At 44.3% G+C, this 24,663-nt stretch overlaps 1 protein-coding gene across 10 annotated transcripts in view; it reads right to left on the bottom strand.

Moving 5' to 3' along the window:
* Positions 1–381: 381 nt before the first annotated feature.
* CDK12 (cyclin dependent kinase 12) overlaps positions 382–24,663 on the bottom strand; it is a 58,646-nt gene continuing 34,364 nt past the window's right edge. For 2 of the 10 annotated variants that reach the window (XM_036930567.2, XM_036930566.2), the window contains exon 14: positions 18,955–22,835. In XM_036930567.2, coding sequence (XP_036786462.2) covers positions 22,126–22,835 — 710 coding nt within the window. In that variant the 3' untranslated portion in view covers positions 18,955–22,125. Of the gene's footprint in view, positions 4,718–6,520; positions 6,624–10,174; positions 10,316–10,779; positions 10,890–18,954; positions 22,836–24,663 lie in introns of those variants that run through there. The other 8 variants (XM_057501447.1, XM_036930575.2, XM_036930572.2 and 5 more) reach the window with 8 other exon arrangements.

Below are 24,663 nucleotides of genomic sequence, written 5' to 3'. Positions count from 1 at the left end.
CTCGGTTTCCTCAGGCCTCATCGTGATCCTGCTGCACTTGTAACCTGTGAACCAAAGTCAGCTGTGAGGACCTGAACAGACCCAGGCTGCTCCAGGGCCCATTCTGCCTCCAACATCTCTTCTGGTTCTGACCACACCCTCTTCCCAACAACCTTAGTCAAGGTCTGAGAAAGCCTGGTATAGAGGAAAGAGCCCCATTATCTTGGATTCCAGGCTCCTATTTACCATTAACAGTAGGTGATTGTGGAAAAATAATTTTTTTGAGGCTCTATACTGTGAGCCTCAATTTTCCTCATCTATTAAATGGAAAGAGTGATAGTGCCATACCTGAAGGGTTAAGAAGCTTAATAGTTGTGAATATAAAACACTCAACACACCAAGTAAAATGAACTACTTCATTAATTGCTAGTGAGTACAAAGTATCCTTTAACATGTGAATGGTTAACAAATTGTGGCACATCCAAACTATGAACTACATAAAAGGAACAAACTATTGATATATACAAAAACTTGGATGGACCTCCAGGGAATTATGCTGAGTGAAAAAAGCCAATTCTAAAAAGCTACATAGCACGACTCAGTTTTTGAAATGACAAAATTTCAGAAGTGGAGGATAGACTAGCTGTTGTCAATGGTTAAGGAGGGGTTAAAGTAGGCACGATTATAAAAGAGCAACATGAGGAATCCTTGTGGTGCTGGAACTATGCGGTATCTTGACTATAGAGGTAGTCTACAGTCTCTACAACATTCTGGTTGTAATAATTATACTATAATTTTGCAAAATATTACCATTGGGTGAAAGTGGGAAAAATATACAAGGGATCTCTCATATTATTTCTTACAACTGCATATGAATCTACAATTACCTCAATTGAAAAAAAAAACCATGATAGATTATTAATGTCTCTGCTGGGTATAGGAGGGAGAAAGGACTGCCCACTTGTGCTTCTACTGTAGAATTCCAAAGAGGAAGATTAGGAAATATTATTCTCATTAGGGTACATCAATAGAATAATCATAACCATGGGGAAGAAGGGTTATTTGTATCTGCTGACCCAATAATTCTACTTCTTGTAATTTACTGTTAAAAAAATGCATAAAGCTTTATGTGTTAGGACATTCATTGTGGCACTGTTAACAGTAACAATAACTAAAGATTAAAAATAGAGGATGAGTCTTGTAAATCATGGCATATCTAGGTGATGAACTACTCTAAATAAACATAAAAAAATACACCCAGCACAATGTCTGGAACATAGTAGGCACTCAATAAATGGTAGTTTTCTTCACTTCACTGGGATGTTCTAGGTATTGAAAGAGCTAATGAAAGTAATGTACTTGGCAAACTAAAGTACCTGGCAAAGGACAGGTACTGCTCTCCTAATGGCTCTCTCCCAGCTCCATCCTAGATGAAGCTGCACTTCCAGGCAGTGCACTGCCGAAGGCACTCCTGGTTTAAAAGATGGGAACAGGGGAACTGACTTCTTAGGGAGACTGAGTCAAGGCATTGGGACTACTTCCTTTCCAGGAGACTGCCACCTCTTGCTCCACACCCTGAAGAAACCTGGAAATTCTTCCCAGCATATGAACATACACAAATTTGGCCTATAATTTGAGGGGACTCATGGAGTCTTGAAGCAACGTCAGCTCTGTTGATTCCACAAAAGTAAAATGCTCTTTTGCATCGACCACCGTTGACTGAGCACCTATTGAGTATCAGGCATGAGGCTTTACCCACATTATTTCACTAAATTCTCTCCAAAACCTTAAAAGATTGTTTATTTGTATTTCACAGACAAGGAAAAAGGAGGACTCAAAGAGGCTAAGTGATTTACCAAGGTAGTACAGCTGGTAAAGGGCAAAGCTGGCACTGGAACACAAGGCTGTCAGCTTCCAAAACATGCAATTTAACCACCACACATACATTTAGAAGGACTGAAGAGGGGTGTAGTGTGTGAAAATTGCATGGAGGACCACATCTGTAGGAACCCCAGAAAAGTAACACTGTTCAAGAAAGAAAAAGGACCAGGAAGAAAAGCAGAAAGGAATAGCTTAACCAAACCAAGGAGACCAGCTTAGAGGATGGCCTGGCACCCCCCAAGGACCCTAGTGCTGGGCTCAGGGTGAAAATTAAGGTGGGCAGTTTTTCCCATCAGACTCTGCAACCAGATTCATGTTTGACACCTTCGTAGCGCGGACGTCTGGCCAGCATCCCTCATGCCATGGCCTCTTGTTTGTCTCAGTGTAACATCTCTATAGAAAGGTGGGAGCTGGGGGTTCTCCCACTCTGTATTTCCTCCTTCTGTTTCAATACTTCTCTGTACTTGCTCAGGACCAGACAGCCCAACTGGGGGTATCAGAAAAGCTCTTTTCTCTCAACATGAGAGCCAGGAGGGCAACTGGGGCCTAAGTCTCGACACACAGACTGGGGAAATGAGGTGTCTTCTCTTCCTTCCTCCCTCCCATCTCCACAGCCTATTCTACCCTTCTGAGGCCCAAGCATGCCCACTCTCAGTTTGGCTTCCCTCACCCCACCTACCCTATGGACAGGAGAGGGTTAAAGGCATGGTATGGGCAAGCTATAAATTTCCCATCAGTGTGGGGAGAGTAGGACTGTTGGCAGGGAGGGGGGTTGGGTAGGGGGGAGGGGGAGCTGGGAAAAAGCCAGGAGGTTGTCTCTAGGTAACAATAAACACTGCAAGCAAGGAGCAGCTGTTACACTTACTCTCTCTGCATCACAATGCTGAAATAACACTAATAAACCAGTGTGTCCAATGCACAGGCATACACACATTTAGGGCCAGGCCCCACTGCACCCCTAGAGCTGCCCTCTGCTTCAGGTCAGGGCCCTTGGTGTCAGTGGACATACCAGTCTTAGCCTGGCTACACTTATGGGGAGGATAAGGACTAATAATAAGTCAGTCTCACGGCCAGAGTGGCATCCTCACAGTCTTGGGGGTGGCAGCAGCCAGAGATTCTGGGTTCAGATCCCACTGGCATTCACTAGTGGAAAGAATACAATGGGAATAACCCTTGGCTGGAATTAGGAGAGAAGGAGAGTGAGAGAGAGAAAAGTGTAGGAAACAGACGACTACTTACCATGTCTTCTCAGATTGGAGGGGATGAGGTGGCCAAGAGTGAAGTTGGCTGAAGGGAGGTGGAAGAAAAGAGTGGCCGAGGAGTGATTCTTTTATTTCTCTGGAGCTGAACTGCCCACATCTGCATATAACCCCAACTAGTGCACCCAGGCTCCCCCTCACAGCACCACTTTCATTCCAGAGCCGGGTGATGGGTTGGTTCAGTTCAGGACTGAGCTTTATTATGGTGGTTTCAGCAGGGGTCCCTGGGCTTGGGATGCTGCCTGGGAGAGCTGCAGGAGTGGAGCTGGTGCCTTCTCCCTACACAAAGAATAGCTTGGTCTGTCCCTTGCTCCAACCAAAACCATCTCTGGATCTCCATGAGTACCCCAGCAGAGGGCCCCTCTCCCCAGCTGGAGAGTAGAACTGCCAGCAATGAAAGCAATAGAAATAGGAAAATGAAAACTCAGGCTTTGTCAGAGAAGTCCCCTCCTCTTAGCCCATTCTTCTCTGAGATTAGAGGGAGGGTTTTATTATTATGTGTGTGGATACACTGGTACCCAAGACCCTTGTTGCCCTTTGCTGAAACAAGAAAGCCCATGGGACTCTGGTCAGAGGAATAGATGATTCTCCTGGTCCACCTTCTGGACCCTCTCTGCTGGTGTGATCTCAAACATGATTTCCTATCACCCCCTGATCCACAAAGGAGGGAAGAGATGCACATTGTCCACCTGACCTGTAAGGAAAGCAAGGATTCAGCACTTTTGAAGATATATGGTGTTTCTTTTTAGGGAAGAGTCTGAGACCAAGTGGTAATTCTGCCAGGGAGTAGTGGTTGTGTCTGTCTGGTAACCCTTCTTCTGGAAGGTGCTCAGGAGGGCTGAATACATGTGAATGCCCAGTACCCTCTGTGCAGCTAATGGATACAGCAGGGCAAGAATAACTGGCTTCTCCTATCTTTTCTAACTGGGAAGACTCTCACTGGGAACGCTCAGCCTCCCCTGCTCTCAGCTCTCCCACTTCCCCCTCTTCTTTCATAGCTGGGGCCTCTCCTTGCCCCACAATCCAAATGAGATCTCCATCCATAGAGCTCAGAAATGGGGTAAAGAGCTCCAACAGTCCTGGACCCCTTGCCCTCTGTTATCTTCGTGAGCCACCCCCAATGCTATGAGTCACAGGAACCTTGAGATCAGCTAAGGTGCCAGCAGCCTTCTCCATCTCTGCTCTCCAGCTGGGCAGATACGTAATCAAAGGGCCCCAAGCCTACCATCTTACTACTTAGAGGGACACACACCCTCCTTCATCCCTAGGAATCTACAACACAGACAAATGGAGATGAGTGAGCAAATGAGTTTGACAAACCCAAGGACGTGCTCTATGCTGGGGCAGAGAGCCGGCTGCCTGCATTGGCAGAGCAGGATTGCCAGCCAGGAGAACTGGCACAGTTGGGCACAAAGCCTTGTGAGAGGGGGTACAGGAGAAGATGAGGTGAGGAGGCTGTTTCAGGAGCAGGCATCTTCTCCTGTTTCCCTCTCTGGTCACTGCTTCTTCTCTGTGGCTTCTCTTCCTGGGTGCTGATGGACATGATGGCACTGCCACCTCTGAGATGCCTTCCTCCCCCTCTTACATGGCCTTGGGAGCTAGAGAAGGGATCTACATGACAACTTCAAGGTGTCAAGGTGGAAGATTCAGATCTCTCACTAACCAGTGGGACACACTGAGGGAGAAGGTGGAAAGGAGTCCCTTCAGAGTAAAACCTAACCCCTGGGCCAATACTGAGCTCCTTAGTGGCTCCCTTTCCTCGAGGGCAGGAGACTCTGGGTTCTGCTACCTCTGCCTCCAAGTCTAGCTCCTTCCCCAGCAATGGCTCAGGGTTTCTTCTGGACTCCAGAGCAGATCCCAGACCCTGACTCTAGGGCTACAGATCTCGCAAGCTTGACTAAACCTTGGGAGTGTGAGACAGGGCCAGTGGGCTGGAGGGGAGGGAGGCCTGGCTCTTTAGAGAAACATCCAGAATCTAGATTGAATGAGTTAGGGCCTTTTAGACCTTCCATATGCCTCCAGTGTTGGAGTAAGGATGGATAAAAATATAAAGAGGGCCTGACACCCTCTCCCCTTCTTTGCTGCATGCTCTTCTCTGCTGCTCTGTGTTTCAGAGGAGAAACAGCAGCTCTCTACACAGGAGTCAAGTAATAAATCCCCTGAAAAAATACTCAGTGAGTGGCCTGCCCTAAGTTAGGCAGCCAGCCTGACAGGTAGGACTACAGGCCTCAGGTCCCAAATTTCTCCTCCTCTTTGATGTCCCCTGACAAGAGAATCTTCCTTTTCAACATCCTGGCTCAGTTCTCCTCCCCAAACCCCACCCCTGCAGGCACTTGGAGGGGGAGGGGGATTAATGGATTCTTTCCATGTTGTCTTGGGGAAATGCAAGGGGGTCCTTTCTCAGCTTACTGGCAGTACAGAAGGCAGAGAATCAACCCCCAAGAGAGGGCAGGGTGAGTGGAGGCACTGAAAGAGGCACATCCTGCTCTTCCCCTGGGCCTTGGGGATATAAAATGAGGTACTAAGGTAGAGAAGACAATTCTGTGAGTGGGGAAAAGGTGTGGGGGCTTGGAGAATGAGACAAAGTTTCTACCCACACTGCTTTCTAAGCTCTGTGCCCATCCTTGTCCTGACCCCAACTTAGTCTCATGAAGCATGAAACAAAAAATGTTGAATGTTGAATTTTTTAAGGAAGAAAGAAGATGCCAGGAAATGCCACCTTTGGTAACCTGATGGGAAAGCCCCTTCTTGCCTTCATTCTTTCCCTCCTTAACCTTCTGAACAGTGAAGGGAGCAGGGGTGGGGATGGGGACAGCTGGAAATGTGCCCTTTTATCCAGTATGCACCAGCACTTCCCAGAGCCAGATGGGGTTTGACTAAAGCTCTGGGGCCATGGCACCACATGAATACAGGGGGCATTTCTGACTCAGCTTTCAGAGCTTTGAGTTAATTCTGTCTCTGTTCTCAGCTTAGACATGGGACAAGAGGTATAAGACCACTCCTCACTCCAATTTTTGGCATAATTTTCTCTAGTAGCTTATACTGAGGCAGGGAAACTTGTGATAAGATCTCAAAAAAAGCTCAGTATTTAGTCACCATTGGACTGACTTCTTGGTTAAGGAACAGGGGTAGCTGGTGCATTTTCTTCCCTTGTGGACTTTACAGACTATGGTAAAATCCCAGAGGAGTGGGGGGCTCTGAGGAATCTGTCTGCTGGGATGCAAGGGAATGGGTGAAAAGACCTCTGCAGTAGGCTGAGCAAGGGAAATGTCCCCATAATAATGCACCTGCCTGACTGTCCTGAACTACTTCCTAGACTCAGAGGCCAGAGACTCCAAGCAATGGAGAATGATATCCTGCCAACCCTCTTCCCTTAACTTTACTCCCCACACCCTACCTACCTACCTTTCTCTGTGTTCCCAAAACTCTCCAAATCCAGGAACATAAAGCAACTCCAGGGCAGTATTCAATTGATTTCCCTTCTCTGAGTCTCCATTTCCACATCTGTAAAATGAAGGGTTTGGCAAGATGAGCTCCAAGTTCTCTTTTTTGCTGCAGTGAGGTTCTATGATTCATACCCCAAAAGCACCAGGCCTCATTTGCATGCTGTTTTGCATTTAATCTCCATGATACTTATTTTTTGTCTAAAATGTACAGAAATGTCTCTGAACCCTGCCCTTCTCCTCCCTCTCACCAGTCTCTGGTTCTATGGTCCCTAGCTCTTGTCTCTGGGAAAAGCCCAACTGGACAAAACCCTAGGAGCCAGAAAACAGCCTTACCTAATAATCTGGCTGCAATTTTGGGCTCAAATCTGAGTCAACCAGTATAGTTCCATCCTTTCTGGAAGTCCTGGTGTTTGGGGGGAAATCCTGGCACCTGTCCCCAGTGCCTCCCCTCCTCCTCCACCTCACTATTTTCCATGCCAGAACGCAAAGTGGCCAATGATTGATGGGCCTGGGTTTCTGGTAACCGCACCCAATGGCCCAATCCTCCTCCCTTACCCAATCCCTCCCCTGTCCCTATTCAGAGATCAGATTGTCTCATGTTGGTCCCTGAGGTCCCATTAATTAAAAATACATCCAATTAAATGGCAGGTGAAAACGTGCTATTGGAGCTCTCCACCCCCCCATCCCAGCTTGGTCTCCCACCCCTTTTAAGGCTCAGCTGTGCTTTGAGCTGAGAAAAAAAAAAGAGAGAGAGAAGGAAGAAAGAGGGAGAGAGAAGAGGAAGACATAGGGGTGGGGGAACGGAGGGGAGGCACTATTTGAACCTCTGCCAGGGTAGCATGTGCCAGCCTGGGAGGGTGGCACTGTGCCCCGGTGTCTAATTTCTGGAGGTGTGAGTAGGTTCAGTCAGCTGGGTACTCCACCTCCATTTCCCTTAAAGGGGCAGAAGGAAGTCAAAGGGCTTGGCTAGCTCTGCTGCCCTCCTTCTGGGCTTGGTGGTGAAGGGCAGAGTGTTAATGGTAGAAGGCCCTTAGGAGTGGGTGTGATGTTCAGGGGTTAGGAGAGTCTGAGGCCTCCATTTCTGGCATATCCCTGCTCTTCCCCAAACTGCAAAGAAGGTAATGAGGAGCCGGCTAGGACCCAGGTGGCAGGGCATGGCAATGCTCCCAAGCCAGGCTGTGCCTACCACTGCCCACAGGAAAGCTGAGAAAAGAACAGAGGGTGGGAAAAAGAAGGAGCCATAATCTGGGTGGGAGCAGATGGGTCAGATAGAATAAAATATACAAAGATGGATGTTTGTATGGGCACCACATCCCCCAGTGCCTTATAGGTCAAAGAGTCTGGAGGGCCCTGTCCCATTGGCCCTTTCTCTAGGCAAAACGCAGCAGCAGTAGTGTGAAGTCACCTCAACCTGGCTGCCTGGCAGGCCGTGAGCAGGGCATCTCCCTTGATGGACACTGATGACTCTCATTCTTCTGCACACTTAAAGTTGTCCCCAGCATTTTATCAGGTAAGCCCCTTATAAAATCCTTTGGCACCAAGCAATGCAAAGCTAAGGAGGACTGAGAGCTGTGGGGAAGGAGCTAGGAAAGAAGGGATGGCCAAGGGTGGCACTCAGAATCCAGGCAGTATCAGGGGGCTTTGCCGACCCAGGGTCCCCGCCTGGCCTCCTTGGCAGCCCCAGTACCTCCTCACTTCACTTTAACGCTAATTGGAGATTTTAATCTGCGCTGCTGCTCTGCTCGGGGTGCTGTGGGGAGCGCCAGCTGTGCAGTAATTCCAGCAGCACCGACTGTTTAATCAAGCTGTCCTCCTGGGGAGGGGCCCTCGGGCATGGGGATAGGAGGGGGGAGGAGAACCTCTGTCATCTTCCAGAGCCTGTTCAGCCTGGAAGGGCTTCATGCAGACTGAGGATCAGTTGTGGGATACTCATCCCCGTAGAGCCCCATGGCCACATGGATCCCTGGCTGAGCTATCACACAGTATGGAGTCTGCATGAGGCTCATAGGCCAAAGCAGTCCGCCTCCCCACCCTGAATTTTGACACCTATTTTGGCTCAGAGCCCTGGGGTGTCCTGGGGTATCCTCCAGTTGCTCAGGCTGCCAACATCCACTAGAATGTATTGCTCTGCAGGTTTGTGCTGGGGGAGGATGCTGAACTCTCCCACTCTCTTTCTTCTCAGTCCTCTCCCCGGCACTCTCTACTAACAAAGGTACTTCTCTTACAATAATTTTAAGAGGTTTTTTTCCCCTCTGAAAACCACAGGTACACCCACCCTCTGAGCTGGAAAAGGACTGTCTTGGAGGCAGGGAGATAGTGGGGCGAACAACTGGAACCTGCTACACCCTGAGGGAGAGAAGCACTTGTGCAACGTGTTTGGTGCCTAGAGCTGGGGGCTTCTGAGGTTCAGCTGGAAACACTGAGATGTCAGACTATAGGACAGTGTTCAGGGTATCAGGCCGTCTTTAAGGAATAACAAGTAGTACCAATTATTCTTCTGGCTTCTTGAGCCCTCCACTTTTAGTCTTCAGGGTATTTCTGAACCCTATCTTCAGTAAAGTGTGCCCCCCACCCCATGCCCAAAGTGTTTGCCAAGGGGCAGGAATTTTAATTGGTCAGCAGCACCCTCGTGTGGCAGAAACCAAGACTGCAGCTGCCCGAGTGCCCAGCAGCTTTGAGGGATCAGACATGCAGTTGACAGACAGGTGGGCAGGGTTATAAATGTTGGTGCTTTCTGTGCCATCAAACTACCCTATGCATACTTACTGCTCAACCACTTCCAGGGACATTTCCTGCTTTCTGACACCTGCCCTATTCCTCCAGCTACCCCATCCTAACTCCAACTCAAGGTATGTGCCTACTAGTGGAGGGAGTACCTTACCCAGAGATGGCACTCACTTATTTAGGCCTGCTGCTTAGGCTGTCTGGGTCTCAGCGGTTAGAGAAGCACTGCTGAGAGAGCAGGCATAAGGTCCAAAGGCTATGCTGATGTCGCTTCCAATGGCAGGAGAGGCTCTGCCAACTCTCTACAGGTACCAGACAAGAGCTGCCACATGAACCTGAGACAGAGTATCATCTAGTGCATTCTGCCCTACAGCAATCCATCCTCCACTCTCTTGGTGGGAGTGGAGGGAGGTCAGAGGGATGTCTGGGAATGAATAGGGACAGACTCAGAGCCTGAGATCCTCGTCCTCAGGAATGGACACCAGATAAATCACCTTCCCCTCAAAAGATTCTGGTATTCTTCAAGGATGCCAGGCCACTGGGCAGAAGGCACATATGGGGCTTCAGACCTCCAGCCCCAAGAGAAGGGCTGCCTGTCATTAGACTCACCCCCTCCAAAGTCAACTACCATCTGCTTATTGGTCCCTTCTTCCCATACCCATTAAATGAGGGAAATGGGGGAAATGAACTACAGAAAAGGGGATGGAGATTTAACATCAGGAGGGTTTTGTTAAATATTAGGGCTGAAAGTCACTGAAGCAGAGAGCTGATTTATCAGGGCCTTCCTCTGGCTGGAGATTCTTAACAGCAGAGAGGAACACTCTCAGAGAAAAGCATGATCCTTTTTTGGGCCTTGGATTGGTGGGCAAGGAGAGGAGCACCTACCTGGCAGCAAGAGGGGTGGGGGTGGGCACCAGAGGCTGGTGACCAGCCCAGTTCTGGGCACTGAGGATACAGAGAAGCAGGCTGGTAGGCCTCTAATGCTGGTGTCTCATGTAGTGTTTGTACAGGGGTCTCCCATCAAACCTGGAAAGTGGGCAGAGAAGCTGATGAGAGGTAGGAAGAAGGGACAGTAATACCCTATCCTGACTCAGAAAGCAGAGAAAATAGCTTCATGGGGAGAAGGCAGGGCTGTGTGTGTATGAGGTGGTGGTTGAGTTGGTGTTGTAGAGGAGACACTGATGGTAACTAGTACCAGCATTCCACTGTGGAGGAATATCCATTACCACAGCTGGCAGAGAGGAGAGAACGGGACTGAATGTGACTTCAGATACCAATAAAAGGGGTTACCTACTCCAGCTGGGAAGGAGAAATTATTAATCAGAAGGTAGGACACTATAATAAGGTAAAATAAAAAACTAAGGAAACTCCCCTGGAGATCTTTGGGAATAAGAAAGTACCTCGAGAGTGAGAGAGTGCATGAGTGAGTGAGTGAGTTAATCCCTTACAAAAGCAGGCCTGTGGGCCTCTGATTAGCCATAGGTCCCTACCTTCCTTCAGAGTGTATCAAAGAGACTGAGTTTGTCAGGGCCCCAGATGCCACGTGACTGATGGACATCACTGAATTCCTCAAGGCAGTCATTCCTGTTGCTGCTGACATCTATAAAAGAAAATGACAGGTTACATTAGACATGAGATAAGGGACTAGACACTAGAATGTCTTTGGTCTTTCACCCAGGGAGCACGGCCTTGGTAAGTGACAGTGATGGTGCGACAGTCACCACTCTTCCAATTTCCTCACACTGAAATTCACAGAGCCCAGGAGGACTCAGATGAACCTTAGGTATGCTCCCAGAGAGAGCTGTAACTGTTCTGGGATTCCTACCTCCAGGGTACGAGCTCTCAATGTGATACAATAAAAATCACAGTCCCTATACTTAAGACATGTAAGGAATTCATCAGAAATAGAAGCTGTGAAATCCAGAATTATGAAGAGCAATGAAGGTTCAAGGCTAATGCAGTTAATGCAAGTAGGTGACTTGGAAGAGGCCATCTAGTTTTAGCTCAGATCATCAGCTTGCATTTGAGGTTCTCTTGTCCAAAACAGTTTCTTCAAAAAGGCTTGGAGGGAAAAAAAAAAAAGGTCCTATGAGACAGAAAGGAGGTCTGTGGGACAGCAGACTTGATGCAATTTGAGCAGGTCTATGATGCATTCCCTGGGGATATATCTGCATGGAGACCAAACTCCACACCCCCCTATGCTGTCAATTAGGCGAGATGGACAAAATGTAAAGGATATGTAAAGGGATCTATTTCTTTATCATCAGTAGACAATGTTCACCTTGCAGATCCCTTGCTCTTCTGACCTAGACTTGTAACTCTAAGCTGCCCAGTGGGCAGTTTAGGGACACTTTGGCATTCCCTTCTCTGCTCATCAGTGGCTCCCAAACTCATATGATCATAAAATGAGCATTGGAAGGGACTGTAAATACCCCTGGGAGAGGTCCAAAGATGGGAAGGGAGTCTCAGCGCCAGAGTGAGATGACTTCAGAACCTGCCTTGCATGTGAGCCCATTGACTTGGGTCACTATGGAGCACCACACACACCACCTTCCTTCTGCCTCATTGAAAGAGAAAACCAACGACTCAAAACTAAAAAAAAATAAAATAAAATATATAAGGGGGAGGAGAGGATCCCCCTTCCCAGTTTCCCTGTAATCTCAGAAAATATCTTGTTTTACTCAAGAGTCCTAAAATCCCTTCTCTCATTCATTCACTCCCCTTAGTTTCCCAAAAGGTGAGACGTGTTTTCTTTCTCCCTTCCTTATGATTTTGCTTTTCAGTATAGCTATACTGCAATGCAAAGGAGCCCGACAAGAGTTGAGATTTAGGGTAACTTCCTCACATTGCCTCTGAGGATCTTTTCCTGCCATCCAAGCCCAAGAGGAAAGTGCTACTTAAACTCTGGGTAACTGACGGATGGCATCAGGCTCTCTGGCTGCTACTTGTTTCCTGAGGAACCAGAGCTCTTAACACTAAATAAACATTACCCTTGTACAATTTGCATGTCATTGCAAGATTAGTCTTTGACATAAAAATATATAAAGCTTCTAATTTTTTCTTTTAAGTTTTTTTAAATCTACCATTCCCCCTCAAATCTGTCCCTCCCACCTCAAAATCACAGCTCTCCCTTCCTTTCCTGAGGAAGCTCAGGGCCCTCAGGAGTTGGCAATCTTAAAGTCGGGGGTTCTAAACTCAAGTAGGTTAAGATTCTGCCCTCTTGGAATCTAGTCTCGGTGGGCTGCCACTCACTCACTCACTGAGACAGTGGGAAAAGCACTTCCCTTCCCTAAGCCTCAGTTTCTGGATCTCTAAGCCCAGAGGTTGAAAATTACGTGATCTCTAAGGTCTCTTTCCAACTCTGGCCATCTCTGATTCTGTAAGGGAGATGACCCAAGTTTTCTTCCATGAAGAAGTGAGACATTCCTGACCTTCACACCTTCTCTCTGGGCTTGCTGAAACAAGCTATCCTGTAGATGCCTACCTTTTTCATGCTGGCTTAACTAAAGAGACAAACAAGTGACTTCCAGAAGTAGGCCTTCCTTTCAGTGCCAAACTCTATTATGAAGAAAAGATGTTAAGAAGTGATCTAACTCTAACTCTGAATCTTAACAAAGCAGATAGAAGACAAGGCAGGTATGGGGCAGGAAAGAGTATGATAAGCACGCCCCCCCCCCACATAACTTAAGACTGTTTAAGAGTCTGCTGAGCACACACTTGACTTTGCCCTAGGGAGCCCCATGTAACTAGTGGCTGCTTATCCAATACAACTGTGTGTGGATGGAAGAATAAAGTAAGGACACGTGTAAACATATTCAGAGCATTGACATAAATGTCCAATGAATGTACATACACTGACTTCTGTTCTCTACTACTTTAGGTCTGTATGTGCCTTGTAAGAAGCTGTGGTGGGAGGGGACACTATATCCCATTCTTACCCCTCCCTAAAGTCTGAAAGGAAGAGACAGGAGCTACTTGGCTTCCTATAAATTGTTTTGTCCTTCCTCACAGCTGCAATCAGAAGCTAAGGGCTCCCGCAGGCCTTGTTCTGATCTGCTGCAGGCGATGGAGGGTTTTTGAAACGGAGAGGACTTGGCTGCGGCCCCGTTTCAGCTGCCATTGGGGCTGGCTAATGGGCTCATTCGGGAAGACCCCCGCCTGCTGCACTAAAGAGTCCCCTGCCGACCCCCTCCTCAGTCCCAACCCAATTAATAAATGGGGGCTCCCACTTTATGGCTCTGGGAGCAGGAACCAGAGATACAAATGACCCCTAGGGAGGGACAGAAAAAGGCCTTCCAAGAATCAAGCCAGAGAATTGTGCATCCACAGGCACATGCTGCCACAGGCTAGTCATATCCCATTTTCAAAGCATTAAAGGGGAAGAAACTGGTAAAACACTGTATTTTATTTCCCAGATCCAGACTGAGATGTATTCTTAAGTCCACAGGCACAACCCAGCAAAAAACTCTTTCACCTGGTTCTCCAACCTGAAAAGGGCAGAGTGCAGGTGACTGACTGGGTACCCAGCACATGTGCCACTATTTTCTGGGGGCAGTGCTGCCTCCTATACTCTGCAGTACTGAACATAGACACATCCCATCAATTGGTTAATAAACACTTCCTACTTCTTAAAAGTGAAGCAGCCACCCCTTTCCAAGCTCTCATCACCATCAACAGCATAAGTATGTCCTGGGGTCATCATCTTCAGGCTTTTATCCCCCCCACTCAGCCCCCATCCAAACTATTATCAAGCCTTGCTAATTCCTAAGGACCCACTCACTTCCTTCTCATTCCCCTTGTTCTACTCTAGTGCAGGCCCTTAGTACAAGTGGACAAGTACAAAAATTTGCTAGCCAGCTTTCCTGCTGCCTTGACCCAGTACAGCTGCAGAAGTCCTCAACATCCCGTTCATCTCATCATGCTCTGCTCCCTGTTACTGTTCACCAAACCAAATTCAAATTCCTCATTCAGGCCAACAAGACTGCTCCTCTGACTTCGTTTCTCAACATTCCTTTTCCATCCCACCCTGACTAGTCCATTCACAGCGCTCTGCACAAAACACACTCTCTCTTCATAAGTTTTCTCCCTCTAATCACCTTCCTCTCTTCTGTTTGTGTCCTCTATCTTCATTACCTTCAAAAAATCTTCTGGTTAACTCCACTTTTTCTGGCTATTCCTTTGTTTTGTCTCCTTCTGTACTAGGTTACTATTTTATATTGTAACCTGCATTAATGTGCTAACTTCTATATACCTATTCCCCACTTCCCACCCAGGTATTAGACTTTGTCTCTCACCAGACCCAGAATCTTCCTAAAGGTGGGACCCTGCACTAATCTTCCCTAGAAGTTCCCTGTACTCAGGACATGACTCAGTTGATACTACTGCTCCCCAATGAAGAAGCCCTTATGGTCTAACTCTTGGGCTATCATATCAAACAACTATGAAGAGTACAATTTTATGCTCAATGTCAATTTCAGGCTGCCACCTGTCCCTACCAACTGAACCTGGCACCAAGTCTTTCCCAAATAACAATTTGTTCCATGACTTCTAAGTGTGTTACAAGACAAAACCCCCAAAATAAGCATGGTCAACAAAGGAATTTGTTTCTCTCCTTCATTACAGTATATAAACACCATTTTCTTTGAAGACCCCTCAGGAAGAGAAACTCAATTTTGTTCTCTATTTCTAATATTAATCCTATATTCTTAGGTCATGACTGCAAATCAATTCCAGAGTCAATAGTACTTTTGTTCCCTACTAGTCCTGCTTCTAGCCTAACTCTAATCATCACATTACTGGAAGGTTTCTAGGAATAGAGAAGTTATTTGTGAGTCTCAACTACTTAGCAAGTACTTCCTTAGATTAACCTCTCCCTCAAACACTGACTCTCCACTTCCTCTAGCTTAGCCCTGCGTGGTTAGGCAGGAAAAAGTGATCTGCCACTCCCCTTTATCTCCAACATATTGCTCAGGATAATAAGAGGAATTTGCCTTTTATTCTTTCCAGCCCTTAGCTTCAAGGTGCTTAACAATCAATAAAAGCAAAATACTTAGCACAGTGCCTGACACACAGTAGGATCCCGACAGTAGTCCCCAGTTCTCTCCCTTTTTCCTCCCATACCGTAAGTTTCTCAACCTTTCTGGGGAAGTTTTTTTTTACTGGCTAAAGATAGCACTGAACTAGACAAACTAATGTCCTTTTGTAGCTCTAACAGCCTGTGACTGTAATTCACATATTCTAGTTTGCTCTTCTATGCACTGCCTTCACTTGGATCTAAAATGAATGGTTGAGGAATATTAGTTTCCAGGTTGACTTAAAACACATTAAGAAAGAAAAACATTTTCAGGAGAGTTTTAAAACCCCAAAAATGCAAGTAACTTTTTATCGTGATGCATCCACACCATTCCTTCCTTATTCCTGAATTACTCTCTTGAACTATGTAGATAGCAGAGCCAAGCAGTGTCCCTATGTTATTTAATAGAATCTAGTTTCCCTAGTGAAAATGTCTTCAGAGATTCCACCAGCCTAAGGGTTCTACGCATCCTCCAACCTTAAAAGAAACCCTAATGTGATTGAGGGAAACTGTTTACTCAGTGGTGCTTTCATTGGGCCTCTCTGACATGAATCATGAACGCTTGAGGCAATCATCCCCTAACTTTAAGTAGCCCGACCATCATTCTTCCACCTCTTAGCCCTTTCTCTTCTTTATAAGCAAGTACCCTTAGTCTGCAGCTCAGCTACCAGATTGCTCTAATTCGCCTTCTTTCCCATTCTCATGTTGCTTCACTTTATATGAGACCTTTGGCACCCTAACAGAAAATGCAAATGCTGGTACAAGGCCAAACACAAGATCCTGAATTTATAAAAGGGATCTGGCTCCTAAGCTCTGTCTTGAATTCAGCCTCTTTCCTCCAGGGCCAAAATAATTAAAAACTGCATTAGCCTTGGTGGGGAGGGTTGTCTGTGTGTAAACTGTTTCTCACCAAGGGTGTCCCTCATTAAGCACTGTTGTAGTGATAAGGCACAGGGGGAAGAAGGATCCTCTCCTGGAGACAGACCATCAGACAGGCTCCTTAAGGTCAAGACAAGACACACTGCAAGAACAGGCTTTTGTCTTCACTTAGCTCTGACTGCTACATTGCAGCCTTTGTAAGTATCTCCATGCTGTTTCCCCTTTTGGATGGTTGGGCTTGGATAAAATGTGAATTCTTTTACACCTATCAACATTATCTTTAGTTTACAACCATGCCAGAGCAAAACATCCAAACATCCATCTATTTCCAGGTCTTAGGTAACCTACGTCTAAGTGACTTTACTTCATGGCTATACCCCCTTATTTCAGAGAAGCAAGCTATGGCTGAAGGCTACATATTAGAATGCTTCACTAACAACTACCCATCTAGAGAGTATTAAAGCCTAACTTCATTATCAACCTCCTTCTCAGCCTTGGACTACTTATTTTTGCTATATAAGTATGAGAGCAATCCAGTGGCCAAAGTGTTCTGGCACCCTAGTGATTAATCACCAGGGCATCAGATCAGCCCTCATTTGCTTTCTCATGGTAGCAGGGCCCTCTTCTCAACCAAGTTTTACTTTCCACAGACACTGTCTTCAAATGAGCTTAGAAATGTCATCAGCAAAAGCAAGTCTCAGGATATAAGGGAAAAGGATGAAGTTTCAGAGTCCTGCCTTTCCTAGGCCAGTAAGTCTCTCTACTTCATACAACATGAAGTAAAAACTCCTCTCATAGCTCTTAGCAGTAAGAAAGCATGGTTATTTTGCTTTCTCCTTCATCTCTCACCCTGTAACTGGAGGATCTGCTATAGACATTTGTCCTCTGAATTGACTCTCATCACCCTTCAAAACTATGAAGCAGTAGTAACTATTAACTACCCTGTGGAGTTAAGTAATAGGTACTTTAGTAGGCCTAAAGCATGCAAATTTGGTAGTCAGTGGGTAGAAGAGAGAAAAATCGGAAATGAAAAGAAGTGGGTGGACAGGAGATGGAGAGACAGCTGCTTATGATGGGGAGTGGTAGAATACCACTAGTAATTCGTTCATGTGTCAAACTTCACCCCAAGTCTGTCAACCCTGGCTTAAACTTTCACTTTAGAGTATTACTACACTATACATGAGAAATGCCACACCTGGACAGTAAAGTTAACCAAAGCATCCAGGAATGTTAATCTTGCCTCTCAGGACAACCAGAAAACTCAGCAGTTCCACCTCTCCCTTGGAATAGTTGAGTATTTTACTCATTTGAGGACCTCCTTACATCCATCTAGCCTTCAGGATAACTAAGTTGTGAAAAGAGAAGTAACTCAATACTTAAAAGACACAGTCAAGTGTTGGGGCAATATTTAATAGCAATGGAAATTCCAGTTCAGCACCAAGAACTTTAACCATTTAACCTCTTGAGTTAACCTTACCATGCAATTAAGGATGCCTGTCTGGGAAAAGACAGTGCCTAAGAAATTTAGGAGCTGAACAGTACAGTTTGTAGTTAGAAACAGCCTTGGGTGTGGCAGAGAATAAAGTCCAGGTTAGTTAGGTCCTTAGCCTTTAGGCCCAGAATTGGAAATCAACCACTGCTATGAAGTGGAAACAATATTTTCTAGTAGGTTGAAGCTCACATTCCTAATCATGAACTTGCAATATATAAAAACCAAACATCAATTCCTTTTCTCTGGAAGCTAACCAGGAACACAGGATTCCAGGTATCAGAACAATTGAGTTCTCCAGTCTCCTGGATAGACGTGACAGCCTACAGTCATGGGAACATTATACTCAAACTTTGGGGATTCAAAAATAAACTGACAACACTCATTACTACCAGTTTTTTTAATTCAACTTCTTCCTAATTTCCTTGTTCTGGTGTAACTCTTAACCTTGTACAATTTCTCACCCCATTCACAACTTCCTGATAGTATCTCCCCTCTTCCTGTCTCCTGATGGGTTTTATCTGCTCTCTGGCTATTTAAATCTTAACTAGCAGGACTGCAACACATACTACAAGGGAAAATTTAGTTCTGTCCTTTAAACCATGAAAGAGCGGGGAAAGCAATTCTCTCCTAGGTGGAGATAGGAAAGACTGGAGATAATAGGGATTTTACCCTTATAAAATTTTACCCTTAAAAAACTGTGACTCACTTCCTGGATTTGCAATTCATCAGGAAATCTCAACAGAGCTAGGAACATTAATCTCTATACTGATCCTACTCATGGTAACATAGGAACTGGTGGGGGGAAGGGGTGGTTCTAGTTTCTAAGAGACTATTCTTTGGACTCAACAGCCTCTTACCAATTTCCCTTGATGACAGTTGAGCTCAAACCCACTTACCTCTCCTGTCAGGAGGAGTCAGGGTACATGAAGCTCAACTCTTGATGGCCTGGCACCAAACAGTTATTTGTGTAACTGTTCCTATGTTAAAATACCACACCTTATGGTTTTTCCCAACTTTTTAATTTTTAATCTAGTTCCTAGTCTAGTGTTTTGAAGCACCTCTTCAAACACTGATTTTTATTTTTTTTGGTTGTTTATGAGTCTACAGCGATTCTGAGACAAATAACCCCTAAGTTAAAGTGGAGGAAAAATGTCCCTTGTACATAATTAGATATGCTCAGAGGGTACAGATTAAGAAGTAAATGCAATGGAGCAAAAGTGGTATAGTAACAGGAAATATTTAATTTTCCAATCTCCACTTTCCATTTTTATAAACTGAAAGAAAAAATTTAATATATTACAAAATATCTGTACATAAACAAGGTACACCCGATGGGGGGCAAAAACAAGAGAGAGAAAGGAATATACAGTGTCAGGAACCTAAATCAGGGAGAATGAGGTGGCAACTGACACTTTTCTGATGCAGCATTCTCTCTCAAAACCTGCTGGTAACCATTTAGTACTGTAACTACATATGCATATTATATATATACATACACACACACACACAAGTGGTTCGGTGATGTCTATGGCATAAGCTAGCAGAAGTCCTACTTACAGATTTGTGCTAACTGTCCTGTTTTTAAACATAGATCTTATGTTGTTTTCAAATCCTTATCCTATGGGCAGGTGAAGAAAGAACTGAAGAATCTGGGTCAAACAAGTTTGTTTGCAAAACCACAAAAATTATCGTAGTCAAACCAGTTTTGCTTCTCATTCATGAACAGAATCAGATTTCTCATCTGTTCAAAATAATGTATTTAATGGACTTAGTATCTCACATGGTACAATTAAAACAAAAACAAAACCACTTTCGAATATAATTGGGTTTGTAATTTTCTGATAATCAAGTTGAAATTCCGCCAGACCTTTACTTCCATCATATTTATAGATAACATAGCTGAAAAATTAACAAATATCTTTTCTTCCCCCACACAGACTCCAGGATATTTAAGCGAGATTTTCACCTCTGCTTTCAGGAGCAGTCAAAATTACCAAACTTTTTTTTTTTTTCCATTTTAAAGGTTAGACTCCCAAAATGGGGGTGGGAGGTGAGATGGGATCATACATACACATACACACACACACACATACGTACTATCACCCCTTTCCCTAGTAGTAGGGTTGGGGGAATGGAGACTTAAGTATATTATTTAGAATATTTGGCATAATTAAAAATAATGGGTGGGAAGGGGGAGGGAAAAAACATTATTGATGATTGCTGATAACCAAAATACAATTAAAATATAGAGATAATTTTATTCATATTTGATGGGAAACCAATCTTTTCACTGAATTGATACTTTAGAAAGTATCCCAGGCTTTAAGTCCTTTAAATAAAAAATGAGAGTGGGGCCCAATGTCTCAAATTCAAATATCCTAAAATACAAAGGCCCATGTCTGAGAACTAAAAAGTCAACAAAGGTTAATTTTAATGCAATTTACCAATATCATGTCAGTGAGTCTAGTAAATCTAATTGGACACACTGATATAAAAAGCCATCAATGCCAAAATGGCTGGAAGTTTCTCTTTCTAATCAGTGTTTGGCCCTGAGGGAAAGGCCAGACCAAAACCCAGAGAATAAAGAAATACACACACCGGATATCTACCTATTTCAGTAACGGAAAAATAGTCTTCATGTATCTGAAGAGGGTTCTTCTTTAATTTCTTTAAAGTTTTTTTTTTTATTAGTGCACCTTTCTCTTACAAGTAGTTTTTATTTTTTAATATAAGAACTTGGCATTGAAACATGAAACTTTGCTATTCTCCAAGATGAAGCACATTTGCCTTTCTTTGTAAAAGGGGGCTAACCTATGTTTCACAAAGATCTAGGTCTGTGCAGATAATTTATATTAATGTGTACGCTTTTAAAATACATTATATGCTGGTACTCACATAGAAATGGAAGCTGGAATGAGAAGCCTCCCAAGTTATCCCATCCTGAATGAAAACCTTTCCCTTCTCCATTTCCTGTTCATAGCAAAATTCTTGCCATGAAGTCATACCCCTTTTACCAAAAACAAAACCAAAAACAAAACCGAACCTCTCTGAAGGAGAATCCCTGAAAGAATTGGCAGGATATACATGCTGAGATGTGTATATGTCAATACTGTTCTTTCTCATGGTCTGTTCTTCTAAAATTATTTTTTAAAAAACGTCTCAGGTATTGATAATATCTTCAGAAAAATATCCGCCCTAAACTAAGTTACATTTCCATGTATTTTCAGGGTGTACTTTTTTTTTCTCTTTGACAATATTACAATTACAATGCTCTGTTTCAAAGTTTTTTTGACATAAAAATATATGTGTAAACAGTATGCTAACTGCTCTTGCTAGCCCTCTAGGTCTGGAGGCATCACTTCTAATCCCAGCTCAGCAGCAATGTCCTAGACTGTCTGCATTTATAAATCAACTTCACCATCAGAATATGGTTTTTAAAAAAGAGCCAAAAAACATTTTAGAATTGAGAGTTACAGAGAACAATATAGGAGTTTGAATTTCCTTTCCTTTATTTCAAAAAATGTAAAGAATTATCCCAGGTTCTTGGGCATCTCAACAATTTTTTTCCAAACAAATGCCTCAAAAAGAGGGAAAGCGAGAGAGAGCAAGCGAGCAGGAAAGAAAAACTCTATAAAGATGGGGTAGAAGAGGTAACAGATGGGGTAAAGTCTACCTACTTGCCCAAGAATGCCACTTTCTGCAACCTGCTTCATGTGCAGGGAGAGGGGCCATGTCTTTTGTCAAAGTGGAGTAAACTGTAAGAGTGAGTAATTTATTTGGAAAAAAGGTATGTTCAAGATGCTCAATGGGGAAAAAAAGAACTCACTTGAAAGCAAAAATGTGAGATGGTGGAGAGGAAGGAAACATTTATTTAAATCAGCCAGTCACTCTGTTTCCCTTATTACAAAAGCCTAAGAGCAGCTCAAAGTTTGTGAACACTATTCTCTGTAAGGAAAACAAAACAAAGAAACCCTAAATTCAAAAGAAACAAAACCATAAAAAACCTCAGAATTTTAAAAACCTAGAGAAAGCCTCTCCTTAAGCCATCTCAAAATTTAAAGTTTTTTCTTCTGCTCAAGAAGTGCAGGCAATGAACTAATAAAACATTTGCTTTCCAATTTAATGACCCTCTCCATATTCTCTACTTGTATCTACTAGGTAGAGTTCAAGTAAACGATTTGGCTGTAGCCCATCCAGGGGGATCTGGTGCCAACGTCATTACTTTATAAGTCGCCTACTAGTAGCAAGTGAGTAAGGAATACAACAGACAGCTCTGCAGTAGCCAAATGCAGATGATTACTTCGCTCTGGCAAATTATTTCATTAAAGGTTCAGAGGACTGGATGGAAGGATGGATAGGGAAGGAATCTTTGAGGACACTCAAGTCTCTGGATTAGTAAGGAACTCCTCTCCCTCTCCCTCTTGGTGGGACTCTTGTAGGCCCCCGATAGAGTTTTCCATAAGAAGAAGACTGAGCTGGGGCCCCCCAGGTAAGACCTGTTCCTGAACTGCTGGCCCCAGTGGTTCCTGGCCCCAGCTCCCCATAGTTTTGCAATTTGGTCTCTGCATGCACCACAGAATTGCTGCTTCCCTCAGCCTTCAGGAATGGTTGCCCAACCACTGAGTGTAATGCTAAGGGAACCCTGGCGAAACGGAGGTCCTGGTCCCCTGGGAACTGCACTGACCCTGTGCCCTGGTAACTGCTGGACTCCCCAAGGTGGCTCACAGAGCCTGAGAAGGTCCTGTTCTTCACCAGGGTCTGGGTCAAGGATTCTGTCAAGGCTGGACCAGAGTTGCGTTCATCAGTGTCAGTGGCACTGAACCCTGTTTCAGGCCCATCAGTGTTTCCGTAAGTCCTGTTGGGATGGGGTCGGGTGGAGTATTCCATTGGTCTCAAGGCCTGGTGCTCATGTGGCAGGTGGCCAGGAGGCTCTGCTTCAGGCTGGGATAAAAGTTGCAGCAAGGCGGCTGTCACGGCTGGGTTCAACTCCTGGGGGGCGCTGGAAAGATCGCCTTCAACCAGAGGGGGTGGAGGTGGCGGCGGTGGAGGTCCGGGGGGCTCAGGGGGCCTCTTCTCTGGTGGAAGAATGTGAGGAGGACATGCTGTGGAAGGGTTACTTCTTTTAAACACCATCTTTAAAAATCACATGTGATTATAAAAACAACACACACACACACACACACACACACACACACACACACACACACACACACACACACACACACACACACACTGTCCAACATAAACAAATATCAATACAAGTAAACAAATATATATAAAGGATAAAATCTTGGGATCAGGAAATTGCAGTTTCTAAGGAAAATCAAGTGTTTAAAAGTAAAACAGTTGCATTCTGGATCTAACAGCTGGTGTAAAAAGATCATATCTTTCAAATGATTGTCCTGATTTTTGTCTGAGATTTCCTCCATTTCCTTCCTTAAGGAACTGTTCTAATATGTAGGCTGTTGGCAGCCTCCCCACCCCTTTTTGCTGTTGGATCAAAACATTAACGAAAATAAGGCAGAAAGAAGGAAGATGAGAGGACAATACACATGCTATGGTCACATTTCTAGGACACAATCTTGCTGTACAATAGGAGACCTTGCATGGACTTAGTGAACACGTTTTACAGAATGTTTGATGATATAAAGTTAACACCTGCAAGAGAACTTCAGGAATATACAGGAGAGATGAAATAAAGTAAAAACCTTTCATTACCATCATGTATAAATAGACACTTACTTCTCCAAACTTCAGTCCCGTCTCCCCATAATCACATTCTAAAGAAAGGAATATTAACCACCATTCTGTGTCATTCAGCTTCCCATGTTACAGTAATTATAAAGACAAAAGTAATCTTCTGCTTTGTTTTCCAACCTCCTTTTTCCATGCTACGAAAAGAACCACTATAGCAATGTTATGCAGAAAGGGCTATTGACAAACACCTGTTTAACTTGGGAGACAGTGACAAAAACTGAGTATTTAGAAATGTATTTAACTAAATACTACACTGTCTTTCCAAATATCTTTGGCTTTCTTGACTCACTCCCCCAATTTTTTCCCCCTACTGCTAGCTAAATTTGCCTAAGCATGGCAATCATTGTCTGATAATGAACTCCTGTGAAGGTAGGAGATTAGAGGTAAAATGGCATGAGTTTGAAGACAAAACCAAGTACAGTCAGAAGTCTCTTTAGAGAGTTAGGAGTCACCCTGCTAAAGAAAAGGTTTAATGTTTTGGGCTATAGTCCAAATAATCAAATTCTCTGGTTCCCTATGAAGCATATTTTTAAATGTCCAAATAGTCAGTTATTATCTGAGCTAGTGGTATAAAATCATTACTTAGACAAGCCAAAAATGGTTTTGTTATACTTAGGTATTTTGGTAGCATATGTACAATTATATTTTCCAAGGCAGTAAAATAAGTATGCATTCTTTCAGCATGCAAATGAAAGCACTCTGAAAACACTTCAAAATTGTAAAATTGTACAGTGAAAGGATGAAGTTAGGTGATGTAACATACAAACTGGGTGACCAACAGTCCCAGTTTGCCCAGGATTGAGGAGGTTCCCAGATTGCTGACTTTCAGTTTTAAACAGGACAGCACAGGGACAAGTTGGTCACCTTATATACGGTACCTACTCAAGTTTTTTGTTGACAGACTGGCTGGTTGACTAGGTAGCAGGGAAAAATGAATTTAAGGACAAAAAATTAGCTATGGTAAACTCACAACTTGAAAAGTGGACATCCTGAAAAAAGAGCACTAACTGGACTATAAACATCTACAGATCTCAGAGCTTTTTGCTGTGAATATTGCATATCTCACTACATAAGAACATCATAGTACCAGTTATTTTTAAAAGTATTTTTGGACTATACATGAAATGGAACTCCAGGTTTTTTTTAATACTGAGGGCAAACAACTTTAAAAAT

The sequence above is a fragment of the Manis pentadactyla genome, chromosome 4, assembly GCF_030020395.1.
Source record: "Manis pentadactyla isolate mManPen7 chromosome 4, mManPen7.hap1, whole genome shotgun sequence".
In the NCBI taxonomy this organism is placed as follows: Eukaryota; Metazoa; Chordata; class Mammalia; order Pholidota; family Manidae; genus Manis; species Manis pentadactyla.
This window is presented reverse-complemented; position numbering and strand designations above follow the sequence as displayed.